Source organism: Chiloscyllium plagiosum, unplaced genomic scaffold, assembly GCF_037043375.1.
Source record: "Chiloscyllium plagiosum isolate Xiang-an unplaced genomic scaffold, Cpla_swu_hap1 HiC_scaffold_33, whole genome shotgun sequence".
In the NCBI taxonomy this organism is placed as follows: domain Eukaryota; kingdom Metazoa; phylum Chordata; class Chondrichthyes; order Orectolobiformes; family Hemiscylliidae; genus Chiloscyllium; species Chiloscyllium plagiosum.
The window spans coordinates 33,236,599-33,260,467 of NW_028270171.1; the positions used below are offsets into that span (position 1 = coordinate 33,236,599).

The window sequence follows — 23,869 nt, forward strand, 5'->3', positions numbered from 1 at the left end:
TTACTGGCAGGGCATTCCATGAACTAACGACTCGCTGAGTGAAGAACCTACCCCTAACATCAGTCCTATATCTACCCCCCCTTAATTTAAAGCTATGCCCCCTTGTAATACCCGACTCAATACGCGGGAAAAGGTTCATACTGTCGACCCTATCTAACCCCCTAATCATCTTGTACACCTCAATCAAGTCACCCCTAAACCTTCTTTTCTCTAGTGAAAACAGCCCCAAGTGCCTCAGTCTTTCCTCATACGATTTTCCTTCCATACCAGGCAACATCCTGGTAAACCTCCTCTGCACCCGTTCCAATGCCTCCACATCCTTCCTATAGTATGGCGACCAAAACTGCACACAATATTCCAGATGCGGCCGTACCAGAGTCTTATACAACTGCATCATGACCTCAGGACTCCGGAACTCAATTCCTCTACCAATAAAAGCCAGTACGCCATATGCCTTCCTCACCGCACTATTTACCTGGGTGTCAACTTTCAGAGATCTGTGTACATGGACACCAAGATCCCTCTGCTCATCCACACTACCAAGTATCCGACCATTAGCCCAGTACCCCATCTTTTTGTTATTCTTCCCAAAGTGAATCACCTCGCACTTAGCTACATTGAATTCCATCTGCCACCTTTCTGCCCAGCTCTGCAGCTTCTCTATATCCTGCTGTAACCTGCCACATGCTTCCTCACTGTCAACAACTCCTCCGACTTTCGTATCATCCGCAAACTTGCTCACCCAACCTTCTAACCCCTCTTCCAGGTCATTTATAAAAATGACAAACAGCAATGGTCCCAAAACAGATCCTTGCGGAACACCGCTAGTGACGGCACTCCATGAAGAAACTTTGCCATCAACTACTACCCTCTGTCTTCTTCCATCCAGCCAATTCCTAATCCAAACCTCCAACTCACCCTCAATGCCATATCTCCGTATTTTCTGCAGTAGCCTACCATGGGGAACCTTATCAAACGCCTTACTAAAATCCATATATACCACATCTACCGCTTTCCCCTCATCAACCTCCTTCGTCACCTTTTCAAAGAATTCAATAAGGTTTGTGAGGCACGACTTGCCCTTCACAAAACCATGCTGACTATCCTTGATCACATTATTCCTATCCAGATGTGCATAAATCCTATCCCTTACAATTCTCTCTAAGACTTTGCCCACAACAGAAGTGAGACTCACCGGCCTATAGTTACTAGGGCTATCCCTACTCCCCTTTTTGAACAAGGGAACCACATTTGCTATCCTCCAGTCTTCTGGGACTACTCCTGTAGACAAAGAGGACATAAAAATCAAGGCCAATGGCTCTGCAATCTCCTCCCTTGCTTCCCAGAGAATCCTAGGATAAATGCCATCAGGCCCAGGGGACTTATCTATTTTCACCTTTTCCAGGATTTCCAACACCTCTTCTCTACATACCTCAAAGCCATCCATTCTACTTATTTGTGACTCAGTATTCTCATCGACAACAATACCCTGTTCCTGAGTAAATACTGAAGAAAAGTATTCATTCAGTGTCTCCCCAATCTCTTCCGCCTCCACACGCAACTTCCCCTACTATCCTTGACTGGACCTATTCCTACCCTAGTCATTCTTTTATTCCTAACATACCTATAGAAAGCCTTAGGGTTTTCCCTAATCCTATCGACTAAGGACCTTTCATGTCCCCTCCTTGCTGCTTTTAGCTCTCTCTTCAGGTCCTTCCTGGCTACCCTATAACTCTCAATCGCCCCAATTGAACCTTCACGTCTCATCTTGAGATAGGCCGCCCTCTTCCATTTAACAAGGGATTCCAATTCCTTATTAAACCACGGCTCCCTCGCACGACCCTTTCCTCCCTGCCTGACAGGTACATAATTATCAAGGACACTCAATAGTTGCCCCTTGAACAAGTTCCACATATCATTTACACTCTTGCCTTGGAGTCTACTTTTCCAAGCCACACATCCTAAGTCATGCCTCACCGCATCATAATTTCCCTTACCCCAGCTATAATTCTTGCCCTGTAGTACACACTTATCCCTCTCCATCACGAGTGTAAAAATCACCGAATTATGGTCACTATCCCCAAAGTGCTCACCTACCTCTAATTCTAACACCTGGCCTGGTTCGTTACCCAGAACCAAATCCAGTATGGCCTCACCTCTTGTTGGCCTGTCTACATATTGTGTCAGGAAACTCTCCTGCACACATTGAACAAACACTGACCCATCTAACGAACTTGAGCTATAGCTATAGTGTATAGTGTATAGCTATAGTGTATTTTCCAACAAAGCCAAAGGTGAATTTATGCTGATAGGAAAACTAAACCCTCATTGGTGGGCGGGCGAATGTTTGAAGCAAGACATTGCCCCTTGTTCTCCATTCCCAGAATGCAGCCTGGATTCCCAGAATGAAATTGGGATAGACAATAGAAAGAACAAAAGGTGAACACAAATTCAAAGTTTGTGCGAAGATTTGTAGCTCGGGTGCTCGTTGTTATGGTTCTGTTCGCCGAGCTGGAAGTTTTTGTTGCAAACGTTTCGTCCCCTGGCTAGGCGACATCATCAGTGCTTGGGAGCCTCCTGCGAAGCGCTTCTTTGATGTTTCCTCCAGTGTTTATAGTGGTCTGTCCCTGCCGCTTCCGGTTGTCAGTTTCAGCTGTCCGCTGTAGTGGTTGGTATATTGGGTCCAGGTCGATGTGTTTGTTGATGGAGTTTGTGGATGAATGCCCTGCCTCTAGGAATTCCCTGGCTGTTCTCTGTTTGGCTTGCCCTATGATAGTAGTGTTGTCCCAGTCGAATTCATGTTGCTTGTTGTCTGCGTGTGTGGCTACTAAAGATAGCTAGTCGTGTCGTTTCGTGGCTAGTTGATATTCATGTCGTTTCGTGGCTAGTTGATATTCATGTATGCAGATTGTTAGCTGTCTTCCTGTTTGTCCTATATCGTGTTTTGTGCAGTCCTTGCATGGTATTTTGTACACTACCATGCAAGGACTGCACAAAACACTATATAGGACAAACAGGAAGACAGCTAACAATCCGCATACATGAACATCAACTAGCCACGAAACGACACGACCAGCTATCCTTAGTAGCCACACACGCAGACAACAAGCAACATGAATTCGACTGGGACAACACTACTATCATAGGGCAAGCCAGACAGAGAACAGCCAGGGAATTCCTAGAGGCATGGCATTCATCCACAAACTCCATCAACAAACACATCGACCTGGACCCAATATACCAACCACTACAGCGGACAGCTGAAACTGACAACCGGAAGCGGCAGGGACAGACCACTATAAACACCGGAGGAAACATCAAAGAAGTGCTTCGCAGGAGGCTCCCAAGCACTGATGATGTCGCCTAGCCAGGGGACGAAATGTTTGCAACAAAAACTTCCAGCTCGGCGAACAGAACCACAACAGTGAACACAAATTGCTTCCCATGAAAACAATATTTTTAAAAATAGGAATGAATTAAAGAGCATCCATTATTTATTTGAATTTGGATAGATTGTGAAATGTGAAATGCCTACATAAATTAATAAGTTGCTTTTGAAAACTCAAAATGGTGAGGTGTCAAATAGGAACATTGAAGTGATATTAGTAACTGGAATCAATTCAAAACGTTTGATTTCTGTTTTAAGAATACTTTATTGAATTGTGAAAGCTCCTGAAGGCTCATGAATAAGACAGAATAGCAGTCATGAAATGCCTCAATTAGAAGACATGACATAAGCAACAAATATGCTTTGAGAACAAGGATTAATTTATTAGAGTGAAATTTAATTGAGGATATTGATTTGGAAATTTAAACAAGTTAGAGCGAAGGCAAGTGCAGATGAAAGAAATATAGAAGGGATAAAATTCGGATTGGAATGATTAATTGTTTGGGAACTATAAGCAAGATCAACAAGTCAGATACAGTTTACAGGGAACGTTCCAGAACCAGGAACCGGGGCTACCAGGAAGGTAAATTTCCCATTTTGTCTATTTTGTAGATAAATATTCATCCCTCGAAAACAATACTTCATGTATAAGTCTAATTTCAGATTTAAAAAACTGTCTTCAAAATTAACCTATATACAAATATACATGGTAGTTAATGAGGCAAGATTGAGATGATAGCACTAGAAAATTCGTATGGTCTCAGAGACAGAAACCTTAGACAAAACATAACAAAATTGACAGAGCCAAAAGAAAGTAACATTCAGCCTGTTAACTCTCTTCACAGTTGGTCATGAATCAAAAATTCAAGATTTTGCTCTTCTAGACAGAAAGGCCATATTCAATTCATCTTTCCCTTGTCTACAACTATAATTTGATGCAGATGCAATACATTACAGGATTAAATCTCAATGTCAGGAGTCCCAAAAACCACAAACAAATGCAATTTTGTCTTTCTTTGCATTCTACCCCACCACATCCATTTTAGTTCCTGTTATTTGACATTAATGTTATTATAGATACCAATAATATAACATGGCATATAACACTATTCCTGATGACGATGATAATGAACAATGTCAGACGCCCGGTGATTGTAAACAGTCTCTCTCTGGTACTTACCCCAGCCTCTCAATTTTACACTCTGGATTCTTCAGAGCTGCACACAGTAATCTCACTCCAGAATCTCCCAATTTATTTTCACTCAGTCTAAACAGCAGGAAAAATGTATTAATATGGATTAAATTTACACTGGTAGGCTGAAAAACAGAAGCTAGTTTTGGCTTTGTATTAGTATAAAAGCATTATTAGTATAAAAGCAATTTTGCTGTATTTTTGATTGTGGATTTATGGACCAGACCAGATCCCCTTAAAACATTTCAAGAAGGTTGCCTGACCATAAATTTGCTAGTTGTTTTAAGCGGATGTAAAGTGGATATTCCAAGAGTGATGCAGCTGGCCCAACTACTCACTTTTAAACAAAACAGAATTTATTTACAGACTACTGAATAAAACAAGCAAAAGAAAACAGAATTTAGAATAACAGCTATTTGAAAACTCGGACACACGATATTCCCCACAACTTAACAAAGAGCTGTCCTGGTTTTCTACAACATCCTCATAAAAACACCCTTGCGCAAAAAAGGTCAATTCAAACCCAGGTTCTTTTAGGAAAGATGTTAGAGAGAGGGAATCAGCGCGGGAACTGCTGAACCAGGGAGCCTTTTACCCTAGCAGCTCCAAACAGTCTGCTTGCTAAAACCAAACCAAACCAGGGTTAAAATCCCTGAAATGGCAGAACTGGGCACTCCCCTTTCATTCATACAAGTGTTTTAACAGCTCATCTCACTGACTGCTGCCTTAGGCAGTATCTGTTAGCCAAAACCAAAGTGGCTTAATCCAAAACACAGCAGAACCTCTGCATTTTACAACTCCTTTTGAAAAAAGAAGGACAACATAACATTGTTAAAGGAGCAGCATCATCACAGATTGAAATAGAAAAAGGATGATGTTAAAACTGAAAAGTTTGAAGCAATTGCAGCACTAGAAAGCAGTGACATTGTAAGTTGCATTTACACTGCTGTTTTGTCAGTGAGGATGACTGACTGTGGTAGACAGAGTGCGTACACAATGAGACTCAGCCTGCAGCAAGTGGCTGATTGGTTTGTGCAATTATGACCAGCTGTGGATGACAAATGTATGACTGGCTCCTGGGGAGCTGAACAGCTTGTGGATGTGAACGACACTGACAGAAGTCTTCAGATCTCTTGAAGAGGAGGTGGTGTGTCTCACTGCAGTAGGAAATGCTTGAAGCTTGAGGAAAGCCAGTTTATTTCTCATTACCATTTGTTGTAAGGTGCTGTTTTTAATTAATAAGTCAGAAACTGACTGCTTCACAAATCATAAACTCTGTGTCTCCTTCAATGAGAGAAAGGTGACCGAAGAACAGCAAGTCCTGGCAAGTAAATACATCTCAGTGAACTCAATGGAGAGTGGCTATTGCTTTATCTTCATGTTTCTTTTTGCCCTCCATCCGTAACACCATTTCTTTTATTCTATGTGTTTGTGTATGTATACGTTTGTGTATACGGGGAGTTCAATAACAGTGTTAGAGTTGTAATTAGCAAAATTATACAGCAACATCAATTTCTCAAAAGGTTTAGTTCTGATATCCCTCATATCATCTGCAATGTAAACTAATAACCCACAAAATAATTTTATTGCTGCATCTTCAACTGTAATTCATTAGGTAAATGCAAACATTCCTTTGACATCCAATTACTGGACTCAAATACATATTAAAAGAAATAAGATGTCAGCATCGATTAAAGTAATACCTATTTTTAAATTTGTTTCCTCCTTTTCTCTTTCTGCTTTCTTGTATCTGTTTGTAAGTGTACGTGCTTGCATAAGCATTTGTTCTCATTTATGCTCCTATCATCTGTTGCTAAATCAAGCTTTTTGTTTTCATCAGTGTGATTTTGGCAGTTACTTAAAAATTGAACTTCACAAACATGGGTTTTTGGGGGAGATAGCATGGCCTAATTCCAAAAGGAAAATAAACTGAAACCGTTTTTGTTACAAACAGAAGGGAATGGTAAAAATAATTCAACTTTTTCTGTTCACATCAGTATCAGTCCATAATAATCAGATTGAATCTACAGAAGCTCAGTAACTGGTCCTGCCAAGTTAAATAAAACTTCTCTCATTTCGGGTGTTTCTAAGTCTGGAAATTTATGACAATGACACAATTTTCCAGACTGGTAAATGACAAAGTAGTGAGTTATAATCAACATCATTTTAATCTTCATCCTATTTTAATATCATTAAACTATACTAACTGCTGCTATAAAATCTATTCTGCAAATTTCATGCAAGGAAGAAATTTTATTCTGTCATTACATTGTTGAAATATCAGTTCTTTTGGTTTGTCGGGAAGGGGAGTTTGTCACTTTGTTCAGCACTCAACACTCTGCATGTTTATTGCCGTGGGTGCAGTTCTTGTGATCTTTCTAGGAGACCCCAACACTCCACAGATGCTCATGTATGGGAGGGGACTGTCAAAAAATCCTGTTGTTTAACACTGAGAATTTTATCAGAGACTGTCCCCCATGGGCAAGATCCTATGTCGTGGATAATGGATGATTTTGAGCTTCTTTTAAAACAGCAGGTTCTTTTTACTGAACCGAGATGCATTTGAAGAATTAGACTTGAAAAAGTCATCTTACGAATTTCACAACCTAAAGCACTTTCCATTTTTGGTCAAGAACCAGTGTATTATTTCTAATGACACATCAGTTGTCATTATGATCAATGCAGCTTCAGATCAATCTTCTAAATTAGTTGCATTGTTTTTAGAATTTGTTATTCACAGAACTGGTGTTTAAAATACTGCGTATATTTAGTGTTATAAATATGACGCTTTCTCACTTCATTTCACTGGAGTTCATATTTTCATAATTCTGATCTAAGTTTTAAGCCTAATATTTAATGAATCCTACTCAGGCTTCATTATATTAAAAATTAACATCAATACTCACACAATCTCCTGGAGACTGTTGCAGGTCTGTATGAGGTGGAAGAGAAAGGGGGCGGATTCATCTGTGAAGGAGTTTGACATCAGATCCAAATGTGTCAACGACTGCTTTGTGCTGAGAGCAGAGGCAAGATCCTCGGCACAAGAATCTGTGAGGCCATTATAACCCAGTCTAGGAATCAGAGAGAATAAAATGAGAACTGAGGGTAAATCCACTCTTGATGACCTTGAAGCCTTTAGATTTCACATGATTAAACTCTTATTAGATGTCACCTTGCTGTATAGGCCTTTTAAAATTAATTCTGAGAGAACATATGACAAAAATTCCCTTCACTTTTGCACACCACTGTTTCTTCAAGAGTTCATTCGCTCCTGCAAACAGTGAGAATGAGAAAGAAAGTGCCAAATGACAAAACGTTTCTAGTTACTGTAATTCATATTGTCGTGAGTCCACAAGACAGCAAAGACATTCAAACAACAGCACTAGGGCTAACAAAGGGAGAAAATCTTTTTCTACATCTAATGGATAAAAGGGTCAGCCTCAGTTGAAATCCACCTGCACGACAGAATCTCGAGCCTCACTTGCACACATCTGACATTGCCTTGTCTGTGATCCCTGGGGCTCCTAATTATATTGTCTCTAGTTAACATGGACTCTCACTCCTGATTGTTCAGAAGGGAAAGAACTCAGGGTTTTCCTCACTGAAAAAACTTCTCCCCACTGTGGTTCCAAGTTACACATACCACAGCACACAGGACTTTTGCTGGGTGTATCACTCCTCTGCATGCGTTCCACAAGTAGCTCAAGTACCCTTCGCAGGAGTATAGCTTGCTTTTGCTTATTCTTTTATGCGTCTCTGGCATTTGTTGCCCATCCTAATTGTCCTCGAGTGTGTATTTGTGAGCTACCTTGACTTGCTGCTGCCCATCTGGTGTATATACATCCACGATGCTGTTCATAAGGAAGTACTAGAATTTTGATCCAGTGCTGTGGTTCTGTTCGCCGAGCTGGAAGTTTTTGTTGCAAACGTTTCGTCCCCTGTCTAGGTGACATCCTCAGTGCTTGGGAGCCTCCTGTGAAGCGCTTCTGTGGTGTTTCCTCCGGCATTTATAGTGGCCTGTCCCTGCCGCTTCCGGTTGTCAGTTTCAGCTGTCCGCTGTAGTGGCCGGTATATTGGGTCCAGGTCGATGTGTTTGTTGATGGAGTTTGTGGATGAGTGCCATGCTTCTAGGAATTCCCTGGCGGTTCTTTGTTTCGCTTGCCCTATAATGGTAGTGTTGTCCCAGTCAAATTCATGTTGCTTGTCATCTGCGTGTGTGGCTACTAGGGATAGTTGGTCATGTCGTTTCATGGCTATTGATGTACGTGGATGCGGATCGTTAGCTGTCTTCCTGTTTGTCCTATATAGTATTTTGTGCAGTCCTTGCATGGTATTTTGTACACGACATTAGTTTTGCTCATGCTGGGTATCGGGTCCTTCATTCTGGTGAGTTGTTGTCTGAGTGTGGCTGTTGGTTTGTGTGCTGTTATAAGTCCTAGTGGTCACAGTAGTCTGGCTGTCATTTCAGAGATGTTCTTGATGTATGGTAGTGTGGCTAGTCCTTTGGGTTGCGGCATGTCCTCGTTCCGTTGTCTTTCCCTTAGGCATCTGTTGATGAAATTGCGAGGATATCCGTTTTTGGCAAATATCTTGTATAGGTGTTCCTCTTCCTCTTTTTGTAGTTCTGGTGTGCTGCAGTGTGTTGTGGCCCTTTTGAATAGTGTCTTAATGCAACTTCGTTTGTGTGTATTGGGGTGGTTGCTTTCATAGTTCAGGACTAGGTCTCTGTGTGTGGCTTTCCTGTATACCTTTGTGGTGAATGCTCCGTTACGTGTTCTTTGTACCATCATGTCTAGGAATGGGAGTTGGTTGTCCTTTTCTTCCTCTCTCGTGAATCGGATTCCTGTGAGTGTGGAGTTGATGATCCGGTGTGTTTTCTCTATTTCCGTGTTTTTAATGATTACAAAGGTGTCATCCACATATCTGACCCAGAGTTTGGGTTGAATTTGTGGTAAGACTGTTTGTTGTAACCTTTGCATTACTGCTTCTGTTATGAGTCCCGAGATCGGTGAGCCCATGGGTGTTCCGTTGATTTGTTCGTATATCTGGTGTTGAATGTGAAGTGTGTTGTGAGGCACAGGTCCAGTAGTTTAAGTATGCCGACTTTGTTGATGGGTTCAACATCCTGTTGCCTGTTATGTCTGTTCAGCAGGTTAGCTGTTGTTTCTCTGGCTAGGGCTTTGTCAATAGAGGTGAACAGTGCCGTTACGTCGAATGAGACCATAGTTTCTTCCTTGTCTATGTGTGTATTTCTGATGATGTCCAAGAATTCCTGTGTTGATTGTATAGAGTGTCTGGATCCGCTGATCAGGTGTTTCAGTTTCTGCTGTAGTTCTTTAGCCAGTTTGTGTGATGGTGTCCCTGGTAGTGATACTATGGGTCTGAGTGGGATGTCTGGTTTGTGCACTTTAGGTAGTCCATAGAATCTGGGGGTGTTGTTGCTTTCAGGTTTCATTCCCTGTTGGTCAGACCTGGTTATCTCTCCGTTTTTTTGTAGGTTCCTCAGTGTGTTGTTTATCCTATTGGTGAGCAGTGGGGTGGGGTCAAACTCCCTCTTTTGGTAGGTGTTGGTATTTGCAAGTAGTTGTTGTGCTTTTTGGATGTACTCTGCTTTGTCCAGGATGACCGTCATTCTGCCTTTGTCTGCTGGTAGTATGACAGCCAGGGAATTCCTAGAAGCATGGCACTCATCCACAAACTCCATCAACAAATACATCGACCTGGACCCAATATACCGGCCACTACAGCGGACAGCTGAAACTGACAACCGGAAGCGGCAGGGACAGGCCACTATAAATGCCGGAGGAAACACCACAGAAGCGCTTCACAGAAGACTCCCAAGCACTGAGGATGTCACCTAGACAGGGGACAAAACGTTTGCAACAAAAACTTCCAGCTCGGCGAACAGAACCACAGCAACGAGCACCCGAGCTACAAATCTTCTCACAAACTTTGAATTTTGATCCAGTGACAGCAAGGGAGCAGTGATATGGGTCCACGCCAGGATGGTGTGTAGCTTGGAGGGAACTTGCAGATCATGCTGCCTTCATCTGTTTGCATTTAATCTTCCAGGGTGTAAAGGATTTGCGAGATATCAATGTCCCGACTGGACGAAATGCTGATGAGTTAAGCATGCATCTTCCATACAGTTCACACAGCTAGCAGAGTGCTATGGTGATGGAGTGAGTGGATTCCTTTGTTCCCTGGAAGAGGTTGAGCTGTAAGTGTTGTTGGACCAACACTGATCCAGACACGTGAGCAGCAATCCATCATCCTCCTGTCTGGAGCCTCGTAAATGATGGACATGCTTTGGGCTAGTTCAGTGATATTTCTATTAAACTACCAACTCCTGTCATCCAGTACCAAGGCTTAATGGCAAAGAGAGATGCTGAAAAAAGTCAAGCATCAAGAATTGCCACAATTTGTAGGTATTGTGGGGGTTTGCACAGTCATGAAGGATTTGTTGATGGTGGTCACAGTTGAGTTCTCATTTGAGACTGAAAATAATTCCTACTGAAGAAGGCTGCTGTATGCTCTGTGAAAGCTGTCAGATGGATACATGCATGCAGTCAATAGTAAATAGCAAAAGCTATGGGCCCTTACAGTATGCCGACAATAGTTCTGAAGAGGTATACTCCAAAACTTGTTGTATGCCTCACCAATCTGTTCCAATATAGTTACAATGTTGGAACCTAACCCAGCTCAAGGAAAATTGCCCAAGTATAACCTTGTATGTATAAAGCAGAAAAAACCCTCATCACTTCAATCTACACTCCAATCTACTAGTGATAGCACTATTGATGACATCACTAGTACGAGCCCTGATCAGCAATAACCCGCTCAGTGACACCCAGTTTGGGTTCTGCCAGGGCCACTCAGCTCATGATCTCATTACAGCCTTGGCTCAAACATGGACAAAACAGCCCAATTCCAGAGGTGAAGTGAAAGTGACAGCCCTCAGCATTAAGATCGCATTTGACTGAATGGAGCACCATGGAGCCTGAACACAGCGAGAGTGATTGGGGATCTCCGCTAGTAGCAGTACTATCTGGCGAACAGGAAGATGGAAGATGACTGAAGGTCAGTCATCTCAGCTCCAGCTTATCTCTGCAGGAGTTCCTCAGAGAGGTGCCCTTGGCCCAACCCTCTTCAGCTGCTTCATCAATGACCTCCCTTCCGTCACAAGGTCAGAAATGGGGACATTCGCCGATGACTTCACAATGTTCAGCACCATTTGCAACTCTTTATATATAGCACCACCTGCACAAATGTGTACTCCCTCCCCTATCAACAAGATCTGAAGTCACACGACACAAGATTATAGTCTAAGTGTCTTATTTGAAATCACAAGCTTTTGGAATGTTGCTCCTTCATCAGATGAAGTAACGAAGAAGCAGCGCTTTGAAAGCTTGTGATTTCAAATAAGCCTGTTGGACTATAACCTGATGTCGTGTGACCTCTAACACCTTATAGCATCAGTTTATATTATTGATAAGATACACGGCAGAAATTTGCAAAAGATACGTGGACAGCACCTTCCACATCTATGACCACTTCCATCTAGAAGGACAAGGGCAGCAGATACTTGGGAACGCCCCATTACCTGCAAGTTCCCCTCCAAGACATTTACCATCCTGATTTGGAAATATATCGCCATCGTCACTGGGTCAAAATCCTGGAATTCCCTCTGTAATAGCATTGTGGATCTACCTATAGGGCATGGTAGAAGGTCAAGGCAGAAGCTCATCACCCCCTTCTCAAGGGCAACTAGTGCTGGTCCAGCCAGCAACACCTCCATCCCTGCACCTGAGCCCTACAGCCTAACTGACTGAACTGGTGTTGAATCACTTGTATTGGCTGGTGCTCTTAAAGAAAACACTGATGTCACGAAGATCCACAGACTGAGAATTACAACAAACATCTGCACAAGATCTTTGGAATTAAACTGAGCTCTGGAAATTCAGTGCCACAGTGACTGGTAATATCAATTGGCATGAGGCATTCGCCACTTCCCAGAAGGCTCCATTTATCTTCCATCATATCTCGCTGTTCAATAATGGCTTTTCTGGAGAGGCACTGCCTCCAGCAACAAAGCTGCCCTAATACAGGCAGGAAGCCTGATGGTAAACATATTTAATGAGTAATGCAGTCTATGCACAAAAGGGTGCTTTCCTGTGTCGCCTTTTCTGTGCTCCTTTCTCATCCAAAGGAGTTATAGCTAGTTAAGGGCTACTTTTCAATCATATTGTCAGTAATAGTCAAAGCAAATGGTAACCACAGAGGTAAAAAGACAAGCATGGTGTGCAGACGTTGCACTGTCAGCAGGATAGCATATGCCTTGGGCAAAATATAGACAGTGACTGTGTAAATGGGGGCAGGAGATTACATAATACACATGGATGATGAAAATGAGAACTACAATAAGTAAGATTGCAATATTAGAATGAAGCTCGTCGATGTCTATAATGCTGGTTTTACACCTCAGCAATAAGACTAGCTCTCCTTGCGAATGTATGAAAATAAAATGATCATATATCTGTCACCTGAGTTTCCTACCAATTTGCTGAGTCAGGAGGATCTCAGGCCACATCACCAGAACCATCACTGCATTGAGACAAGTATGTTTTCATTTACCACCAGTGGTCATGGTAGAAAGCTGCACCAAAGAGTTAGGGACGAGACCCAAAGAACGTAATGTAAATTCAGGATAGGCCAGGTCAGGATGGAACCAAGTAAGTAACTGAGTGGGACAGACAAAAATCCAAAGATAGAGGGCAGATCCTTCAGGAGTTGCAAGCAGATGAGTGAGGCCAAAATAGGTTAGGAATCTTGCAAGGATGCCTGCCTTGAAGAAGTTTTCCTCCTCTCTCTACAAGAATCTCAGGGAGTCCCTCTCCCACTGCAACTCCCAGGTCATTTCCTCACCCACTGTACTCTATGCTACTTTCTCCCCATCCCCACCCCCACCCTCCTCTCATTTATCTCTCCACCCTTCAGGCTCTCTGCCTGTATTCCTGATGAAGGGCTTTTGCCAGAAAGGTAGATTTTCCTGCTCCTCGGATGCTGCCTGAACTGCTGTGCTTTTCCAGCATCATTCTAATCTAGACTCTGGTTTCCAGCATCTGCAGTCAGTGTTTTTCCCTCGGAAACTAAGACCGCACAGGCAGGTGAAATAATTGCCGCCTGGAGAGAAATTGGAAGGTGAATTTTAAAACATGAAAAAGATTTGTTGGTGCTAAAAAGGAAGCTATGACCTCATTGGTGGACTGGCTACTGTTTGAAGCAAGGCACTTCCCATTGTTCTCCATTCCCACAATGCAGCCTGGGATGGAGAATAGAAAGAAAAACAGATGAATCCCTGAAAACAATTTTATTTAAAAAGAAATTGAAATTAGAAACATTTTGAAATATGAAATGCTTACAGAAATTAATAAGTTTCTTTTGGGAAACCAAAGTACTCAAATGTAAAGAAGGAACATTCAAGTAATGTTTGTGCCTGGAATCAAATAGAAATGTTTGATTGGTGTTTTACAATCCAAAGAAGTATTCTTACAATATTCTTGAAGGCTCTCTAGGACTCATGAATAAGACAGATTGGCAGTCTTAATGCCAGGAATTAAGAATTAGAAATAGTTTCTGTTTGAGAGTGGAGTGATTTGGTGTTGCTGCTACCAGAGAGACAGAGACAATAATCATCACATCTTCAAGTGTGGTGGACAGAAGAAATGACACTGAGTGTAATGACCTCTACCCTACATTTTGATTTTGTTTTCAATATGCTACAACACTCATCAGATACTAACAGACAGTCAGTGTGCTCTTGGGTAGTTACATGATTGTAAGGTAACATGGAGTTGGGGGGAGGGTGGGTAGATACATCTAGAACATGAGACTATAATTAAGGAGTTAGAAGAATCTGCCAGAGGACCACAAGAGGCTGGAGCCATAATGATTAAAGCACAATCAGAAGGGAACAAACTCTGTCTGTTAGGGAACTGATGGGCAAATGTGGCACAAAGCAAGCAGACTCAAAAGGCCCCAAGCAACAAATGACAGCAGCAGAATCACATTTAAGCAAGTGCAAATAGTCGATTTTAAAAAGGGATATGGAAGAGGAGGAAAGAAAAAATTGGGAAAAGCAAGGAATAGCAAGAAGGCACTGACAAGTCATGGAGGACAGGCACATTGAGGAGGAAGGGCATATACTTGTGGTGGCAAAGACTGGGAAAACACTGCTTTGCTATGTCAGTGCGTGGTATGTGCTCAGTATTGTTATGAAGTTGAAGGCATGCGCAGTAAGAGAGAGTAAAAGCTGTTTGCACAGAGCTTCCAGGTACCTGTCATGTGACTGACTAGCAGTCCCAGTGAATTTTAATAAGGGTTTTATGGGAAGAGTATAATGTTATAGAATGGGAAGCAGATAAACATTTAAGGGAAAGGAGGCTTAGAGTTGTAGACAGTTGTTTTTTAGAGTTCACTTTTGGAGTTAAAGAATAAATTGTTTTTTTTTAAAATAGTAGAATTTGGGACTTCTCTGTCACTCATATTTTAGCTGATTAGGAGGCAAGGTGAGCTTTTCTGGGTGTTCACTTTAATTAGCAGAAGCATACCGCTGTGATGTAACAGTTTGGGAACTCAGGTCCGAGATTTTGACAGGTTTAGACAGATCCAGTCTGAGATTAGGACAAATTTAAACAGATTTGGGGTATGAAAGATCCCAGCAGATTTAAACACTTGCCGATTAGTGTCCTAGATCTTTTTAAAAAAAAATAGGTGAGACAATTTATATAATTTTGGTTACTTGTGGTTGGTTAAATTAAAAGTGGCTCTTAAGATTGCTAAAGAGGTTCTGGGGTCTGAAGAAGATTCCCAAATTTGCCAAGAATCTTTAGAAGGACAGAAAAAGATCATTGCTTTAGAATTAGCAAAGAGGTTAGAATTGGGTTTAACCAAGACAAAAGTAAAGCTGAAATAGTAAAGGAGTTGGTCAAGCACTTAGGTGTGTCAGAGAAACAGACAAATGCAGTAGAGTTAGAAAAACCTAAATTACAATTACTAGTGTGGAAACAGGCCCTTCGGCCCAACAAGTCCACACTGACCCTCCGAAGAGTAACCCACTCAGACCCACTTCCCTCTGACTATGCACCTCTCACTATGGGCAATTTACCACTCCCAATTCCCCTAACCTGCACATCTTTGGACTGTGGGGGGAAACCGGAGCACCCGGAGGAAAACCACGCACGTCAAGGGGAGAATGTGCAAACTCCACACAGACCTGAGGCTGGAATTGAACCTGGGACCCTGGTGCTGTGAGGCATCAGTGTTAACCACTGAGCCACCATGAGTTAGAAGATAAACAAAGACAGAGAGGAAAAATAAAAAGAGATAGAAGGCTCTTAGCTGAGCAAAGAGAGAGAGATAGAGAGAAATGAAAGAGAATAGGAGAGAGAATTTGAACCTCAGAACTTACGACTTAGTCAGGAAAGTCAAGTTAACAGGACGGAGATGAAGACAGAAGATAGTGATATATACAAAAATGTTAAAACACTGCCACAATTTGATCAGAAAGATGTAGAAACCTTCTTTATTTCATTTGAAGAATTGGCTAGGCAGATGGAGTGGTCAGAGGACTTGTGAGTAATGCTAGTTCAGACTAAGCCGGTGAGCTGAACTAGTGAGGTATTGGCAGCGCTGTCATCTGAGGAGTCAACCAATTATGAAGATATCAAACAGGCTATTTTGAGTACTTATGAATTGGTACCAGAAGCGTATAGACAGCGGTTCAGAAACATAAAGAAGGAACCAAGTTGAGTTGAAAGACTTAAACATAGTAATTTTGATAGATGGGTGCGGGACTTAAAGATACCTGAGGCACTATGAGAGATTCTTCTGCTGAAGCAGTTTAAAAACTCACTTCCAGGGATGATAAGAATTCATGTGGAAGAACAGAAAGTTCAAGAAGTGAGAACAGCAGCAGAGGTGGCACATGAATATTGGTACATGCGGCAAAATTTAGCTTCCGGCAAGAACTTCATCCTGTGAGGGATAGATATTGGGAGAGGGGGAGATCCTACATGCCAAACATAGAGTAGAGTAGAGTACACTGGTAACAGTTTATCACAGGTGATAAAAGAACCCCAAGAGTGTGGACAGGAGTTAAAAGACTTGGGTGTTTTCACTGTAATGGAGTGGGACACAAAACATTTCAGTGCTGGTGGTTTAAGGAGGGTACTGGGAAAAGGTGTTTTCACTGCCAAAAGGTGGGACATGTAAAGACACAGTGCTGGCTGTTGAAGAAAGGCACTGTGGGAAAAGACGTGGTAAAAGGAGCTAAGCCAGTGGCATTAGTGAAAGTAGTAAAGGAGACCCAAGAAAAGTCGAGGAGCTGCAGGAGAGTGCACAGCCTCGGCAGGGACTGGCTATGGAGTTAGTGCCGGATCTCGATAAAGAATGCGCCTCTGTGGGTAAAGACAAGGGAAAGCAGTTATCATTTTGAGAGATACAGAATCTAATCAATCTCCAAAAGCAAGACATGAACATAGAACATAGAAGAATACAGCGCAGTACAGGCCCTTTGTCCCTCGATGTTGCGCCGATCCAAGCCCACCTAACCTACACTAGCCCACTATCCTCCATATGCCTATCCAATGCCCGCTGAAATGCCCATAAAGAGGGAGAGTCCACCACTGCTACTGGCAGGGCATTCCATGAACTCACGACTCGCTGGGTAAAGAACCTACCCCTAACATCTGTCCTATACCTACCACCCCTTAATTTAAAGCTATGCCCCCTTGTAATAGCTGACTCCATACGTGGAAAAAGGTTCTCACGGTCAACCCTATCTAAACCCCTAATCATCTTGTACACCTCTATCAAGTCACCCCTAAACCTTCTTTTCTCCAATGAAAACAACCCCAAGTGCCTCAGCCTTTCCTCATACGATCTTCCTCCCATACTAGGCAACATCCTGGTAAACCTCCTCTGCACCCGTTCCAGTGCCTCCACATCCTTCCTATAGTATATATCTCAGGACTCCGGAACTCAATTTCTCTACCAATAAAAGCCAGTACGCCATATGCCTTCTTCACCGCACTATTTACCTGGGTGGCAACTTTCAAAGATCTGTGTACATGGACACCAAGATCCCTCTGCTCATCCACACTACCAAGTATCCGACCATTAGCCCAGTACCCCATCTTTTTGTTACTCTTACCAAAGTGAATCATCTCACACTTAGCGACATTGAACTCCATTTGCCACCTTTCTGCCCAGTTCTGCAGCTTGTCTATATCCCGCTGTAACCTGCCACATCCTTCCTCACTGTCAACGACTCCTCCGACTTTCGTATCATCCGCAAACTTGCTCACCCAACCTTCTAACCCCTCTTCCAGGTCATTTATAAAAATGACAAACAGCAATGGTCCCAAAACAGATCCTTGCGGAACACCGCTAGTAACGGCACTCCAAGATGAACCTTTACCATCAACTACTACCCTCTGTCTTCTTCCAGCCAGCCAACTCCTAATCCAAACCTCCAACTCTCCCTCAATGCCATACCTCCGTATTTTTTGCAGTAGTCTACCATGGGGAACCTTATCAAACGCCTTATTAAAATCCATATACACCACATCTACCGCTTTACCCTCGTCCACCTCCTTAGTCACCTTCTCAAAGAATTCAATAAGGTTTGTGAGGCATGACCTGCCCTTCACAAAACCATGCTGACTATCCTTGATCACATTATTCCTATCCAGATGTTCATAAATCGTATCCCTTACAATTCTCTCTAAGACTTTGCCCACAACAGATGTGAGACTCACCGGCCTATAGTTACTAGGGTTATCCCTACTCCCCGTCTTGAACAAGGGAACCACATTTGCTCGCCTCCAGTCTTCTGGCACTACTCCTGTAGACAACGAGGACATAAAAATCAAGGCCAATGGCTCTGCAATCTCCTCCCTTGCTTCCCAGAGAATCCTAGGATAAATGCCATCAGGCCCAGAGAACTTATCTATTTTCACCCTTTCCAGAATTTCCAACACCTCTTCCCTACATACCTCAAAGCCATTCATTCTACTTAATTGTGACTCAGTATTCACATCAGCAACAATGTCCTGTTCCTGAGTGAATACTGACGAAAAGTATTCATTCAGTGTCTCCCCAATCTCTTCAGCCTCCACACGCAACTTCCCACTACTATCCTTGACTGGACCTATTCCTACCCTAGTCATTCTTTTATTCCTGACATACCTATAGAAAGCCTTAGGGTTTTCCCTAATCCTACCAACTAAGGACCTTTCATGTCCCCTCCTTGCTGCTCTTAGCTCTCTCTTCAGGTCCTTCCTGGCTACCTTATAACTCTCAATAGCCCCAATTGAACCTTCACGCCTCATCTTTACATAGGCCGCCCTCTTCCATTTAACAAGGGATTCCAATTCCTTATTAAACCATGGCTCCCTCACACGACCCTTTCCTCCCTGCCTGATGGGCACATACTTATCAAGAACACTATATAGTTGCTCCTTGAACAAGTTCCACATATCAATTACGCCCTTGCCTTGAAGCCTACTTTTCCAACCCACGCATCCTAAGTCATGCCTCACAGCATTATAATTTCCCTGCCCCCAGCTATAACTCTTGCCCTGTAGTGCACACTTATCCCTCTCCATCACTAGAGTAAAAGTCACCGAATTGTGGTCACTGTCCCCAAAGTGCTCACCTACCTCTAATTCTAACACCTGGCCTGGTTCGTTACCCAGAACCAAATCCAGTATGGCCTCACCTCTTGTTGGCCTGTCTACATATTGTGTCAGGAAACCCTCCTGCACACATTGGCCAAGGAGCTACACCAAAGACTAAACACTGAGAAGACGACTCACGCCACTCCATCCAAGAATTCCTGAAGACCAAAGGCACCAAGATCGAAAAGGGTGAAACAATGGTCTCCTTTGATGTAACTGCCCTGTTCACATCTACCAACATCAACGTGGCCAAGGAACACTGACTATGCTATTGGAAGAACCAAAGACACATGCACCAAACACCACCAACTTCATCGTGGAAAGGACAGTAGACCTATGCCTTACCACCCACTTCACCTTTAACATTAAAACCTACAGACAAACCAACAGAACATCCATGGGATCTCCAATATCAGAGTTCTTAGCAAAGACAGTATTGCAAAGACTCAAACAAACAGATCTGCCAATCATCCAACCCCAACTTTGGGTTCGCTATGTGGATGAATCCTTTGTCATCATTAAACAAAACAAATTAGAGGAAACCTTCAAGAACATCAATTATACCCTTACTGGCATAACATTCACTAAAGAAGAGGAAAAAAACTACAAACTGCCATTCCTAGATGTCACAGTAGAGCAAAAAGCCAATGGGGAGCTTCAAACCAGCATCTACAGGAAAACAACACACACGGACCACATACTGGACTACAGAAGCAATCATCCCAACACCCACAAATGGAGTTGTATTAAAACATTATTTCAACAACACACTGCAGCACAGAGGAACTATGCAAAGCAGAGGAAAATCACCTATACAGTGTTCAAAAAGAACGGGTACCAATGAACACAGTCCACTGATTTCTCAGCAACAAACCCTAACAAGCAGACAAAACACATCCAGAAACCCTTGCCACCCTCCCCTACATCAAAGGCCACTTGGCATCATGGTAGCCCACAAACTCATCAACACACTAAAACAACAGCTAATGAACTTGAGAGACCAGATACAGACACTTAACACTAATGTCATTTACAAAATACCATGCAAGAACTGTAACAAACACTACATTGCACAAACAGGCAGAAAACTAGCCACCAGTATTCATGAACATCAACTGGCCACAAAAAGACATGAACCCCCAACCTCCCTCCACCCCCACCTCTCACTAGTATCCTTACACATGGATGAGGAAGGACACCCTTCGGCTGGGACAACACATCCATCCGAGGACAAGCCAGAGAGACACACACGAGAATTCCTAGGAGCATGGCATTCCAACCAGAATGCTATCAACAAACACATTGACTTGGATCCCATTTACCACCTCCTGAGAAAAAGAACATGGAATGATGTTACCACAAGAAATGATGTCACCAACCCAAGGAAACCTAAACACAAATAGAAAGCAGGCCATACCACCAGTGCTTCATCTGGAGGCTCACTGATGATGTTACCTAGTATGGTGATGAAACGTCTGAAAACAAACTTTCCAGCTCAGTGAGCAAACCTACATCCAGAACCTCAACCTGAGCTACAAATCTTCTCAAAACCCAATGAACGTATTTGCACACCGTCTGCCGTGTTAGCCAAGAGAGTGTAATTTGTGGGATAGATGGACAGAAATACAACATTCCCCTATGTAAGATCAGGTTGCAGTGCCAACCCAAGACTGGGGAAGTATCCATAGGAGTAATTGACAAGAGTGTCAGTTCCAGGAATTCAGTTCTTGGGAATGATTTAGCAGCATCCAAGGTAGGAGCAGCACCCCTTGTTGCAGAAAAGCCCAAAGAAGACATGGGAACTGAGGAGTTTAAAAAAACCCAGATATTTTCCCAGACTGCTAGTAACCAGATCCCACTGTCAAAGTCACAGCACAAGACAAAAACTAAAGAGACAGATGAAGGAGTTGAGGTTCAGTTAGTGGACCCCCTGTTTAATGTAATGGTGCAGGAAGAACCTGTACAGTCAGAGGGTCAGACAGACGTGTGTAGTCCTGAAAGGCTAAGGGACTTGCAACAGAAAGACGAGACAATAAAAGAGAAACATGTTGATGCATACTCAGAAAAGGAGGCAGAGGATACTCCTGAGGGTCATTATCTTAAAGATAGAATCCAAAGATGAAAATGGAGACCACGGCAGGTTAGTGCAGAGGAGAAATGGGCAGAAGTACACCAGATTGTTTTGCCGGTAGCATAAAGACAGGAAGTGTTCTGGGTCGTACATGAATTACCTGTAGCAGGTCATCTCGGTGTACGGAAGACTCAGGCTAAGGTACAAAAGCTTTTCTAATGGCCTGGACTGCACAAGGATGTGGTGCACCAGAGATCATCATAGAACAGTGCCCTTCGGCCCTCAATGTTGCACCAAACTGTGGAACCAATCTGAAGCCTATCTATCCTACACTATTCCATTTTCATCCATATGTTTATCCAATGATCATTTAAATGCCCGTAAAGTTGGCAAGTCTACTACTGTTGCAGGCAGAGCATTCCACGCCTCTACTACTCTCTGAGTAAAAAGGAACTACCTCTGACATCTCTCCTATATCTATCACCCCTTAATTTAAAGCTACTTCCCCTCATGCTAGCCATCACAATCCCAGGAAAAATGGCTCTCACTGTCCACCTTATCTAACCCTCTGATTATCTTATATGTCTTAATTAAGTCACCTCTCAGCCTTCTTCTCTCTAACGAAAACAGCCTCATGTTCCTCAGCTTTTCCTCACAAGACCTTCCCTCCATACCAGGCAACATCCGAGTAGATCGCCTCTGAACCCTTTCCAAAGCTTCCACATCCTTCCATAATATGGTGACCAGAACTGTATGCAATACTACAAGTGCGGCTGAACCAAAGTTTTGTACAGCTGCAATGTGACCTCATGGCTCCGAAACTCAATCCCTCTCCCAATAAAAGCAAAAAGTATGACTTCTTAACAACCCTATCAACCTGGGTGGCAACTTTCAGGGATCTATGCACATGGACACAGAAATCTCTCTGCTCATCTACACTACCAAGAATCTTACCATTAGTACTGTACTCTTTATTCCTGTTGCTCCTTCCAAAGTGAATCACCTGACACTTTTCCACATTAAACTTAATTTGCCACCTCTCAACCCAGCATTATGTCTCCTTGTAACCTGCAACATCCTTCCGCACTGTCCACAACTCCACTGATCTCAGTGTCATCCACAAATTCACTAACCCATTCCCATCAACCACCACCCTCTGTCTTCTTTCAGCTCACCAATTTCTGATCCAAACCGCAAAACCACCCTCAATCCCATGCCTCTGTACTTTGTGCAATACCCTACCATGGTGAACCTTTTCAAATGCCTTACTGAAATCCATACACATCACACTAACTACTTTATCCTCATCCACCTTGTTAGTCACCATCTCAACGAACTCAATAAGGTACGTAAGGCACAACCTAACCTTCACAAAATCGTGTTGACTATCCCTAATCAACTTATTCCTCTCTAGATGATTATAAACTCTACCTCTTATAGCATTTTCCAACACTTTACCCACAACTGAAGTAAGGCTCATTGGTTTATAATTACCAGGAGTGTCACTACTCCCCTTCTTGAACAAGGGGACAGCATTTGCTATCCTCCAGTCTTCTGGCACTATTACTGTAGACAATGATGACAAAGATCAAAGCCAAAGGCTCTGCAATCTCCTCCCTGGCTTCCCAGAGAATCCTAAGATAAATCCTGTATGGCCCAGGGGACTTATCTATTTTCATATTTTCCAGAATTGCTAACACCTCCTTGTGAACCTCAATCCCATCTAGTCTAGTAGCCTGTACCTCAGTATTCTCCTCAACAATATTGTCTTTTTCCAGTATGAAAACCAACAAAAAAATATTCATTTACTTCTCCTATCTCCTCGGACTCCATGTACAACTTCCCACTACTGTCCTTGATTGGCCCTAATCTTACTCTTGTCATTCTTTTATTCCGAATATACCTAGAGAAAGCTTTATAGGTTTCCTTGATCCTATCTGCCAACAACTTCTCATGTCTCCTCCTGGCTCTTCTTAGTTCTCTCTTTAGGTCTTTCCTGGTAAGCTTGTAACTGTCAAGTGCCCTAACTGAGCCTTCACGTCTCATCCTAACATAAGCTTTCTTCCTCCTCTTGATAACAGATTCAAGTTATTTAGTAAATCATGGCTCCTTCACTCGACCACTTCCTCCCTGTCTGACAGGTACATAATTATCAAGGACATGCAGTAGCTGGTCCTTGAATAAGCTCCACATTTCAACTCTCCCATTCCCCACACTTTCCTTCCCCATCCTACGTGTCCTAAATCTTGCCTAATCGCATCATAATTGCCTTTCCCTCCCTGTTAAAACTCTTGTGGCATTACCTATCCCTTTCCATCGCTAAAGTAAACATAACTTAATTGTGGTCATTATCACTAAAGTGTTCATCTAAGTCTGACACCTGGCCAGGTTCATTCCCCAGTACTAAATCCAATGTAGCCTCACCTCTTGTTGGCCTATCTTCATACTGAGTCAGGGAACCCTCCTTCACACAT

General features: G+C 42.8%; 1 protein-coding gene across 3 annotated transcripts in view; it reads right to left on the minus strand.

The window, feature by feature from the left end:
• The window catches only part of LOC148141477 (NACHT, LRR and PYD domains-containing protein 3-like), a 457,128-nt gene that overhangs the window by 396,171 nt on the left and 37,088 nt on the right, over nt 1-23,869 (minus strand). For all 3 annotated transcript variants that reach the window (XR_015752584.1, XM_087978414.1, XM_087978415.1), the window contains 2 exons: nt 7,487-7,654; nt 4,569-4,655 (listed from right to left, as the gene is read on the minus strand). Coding sequence is in view for 2 of the 3 variants with exons in the window: in XM_087978414.1 (XP_087834540.1) it covers nt 4,569-4,655; nt 7,487-7,654 (255 nt within the window). In the remaining variant the exon portion in view is untranslated. The remainder of the gene's footprint in view (nt 1-4,568; nt 4,656-7,486; nt 7,655-23,869) is intronic.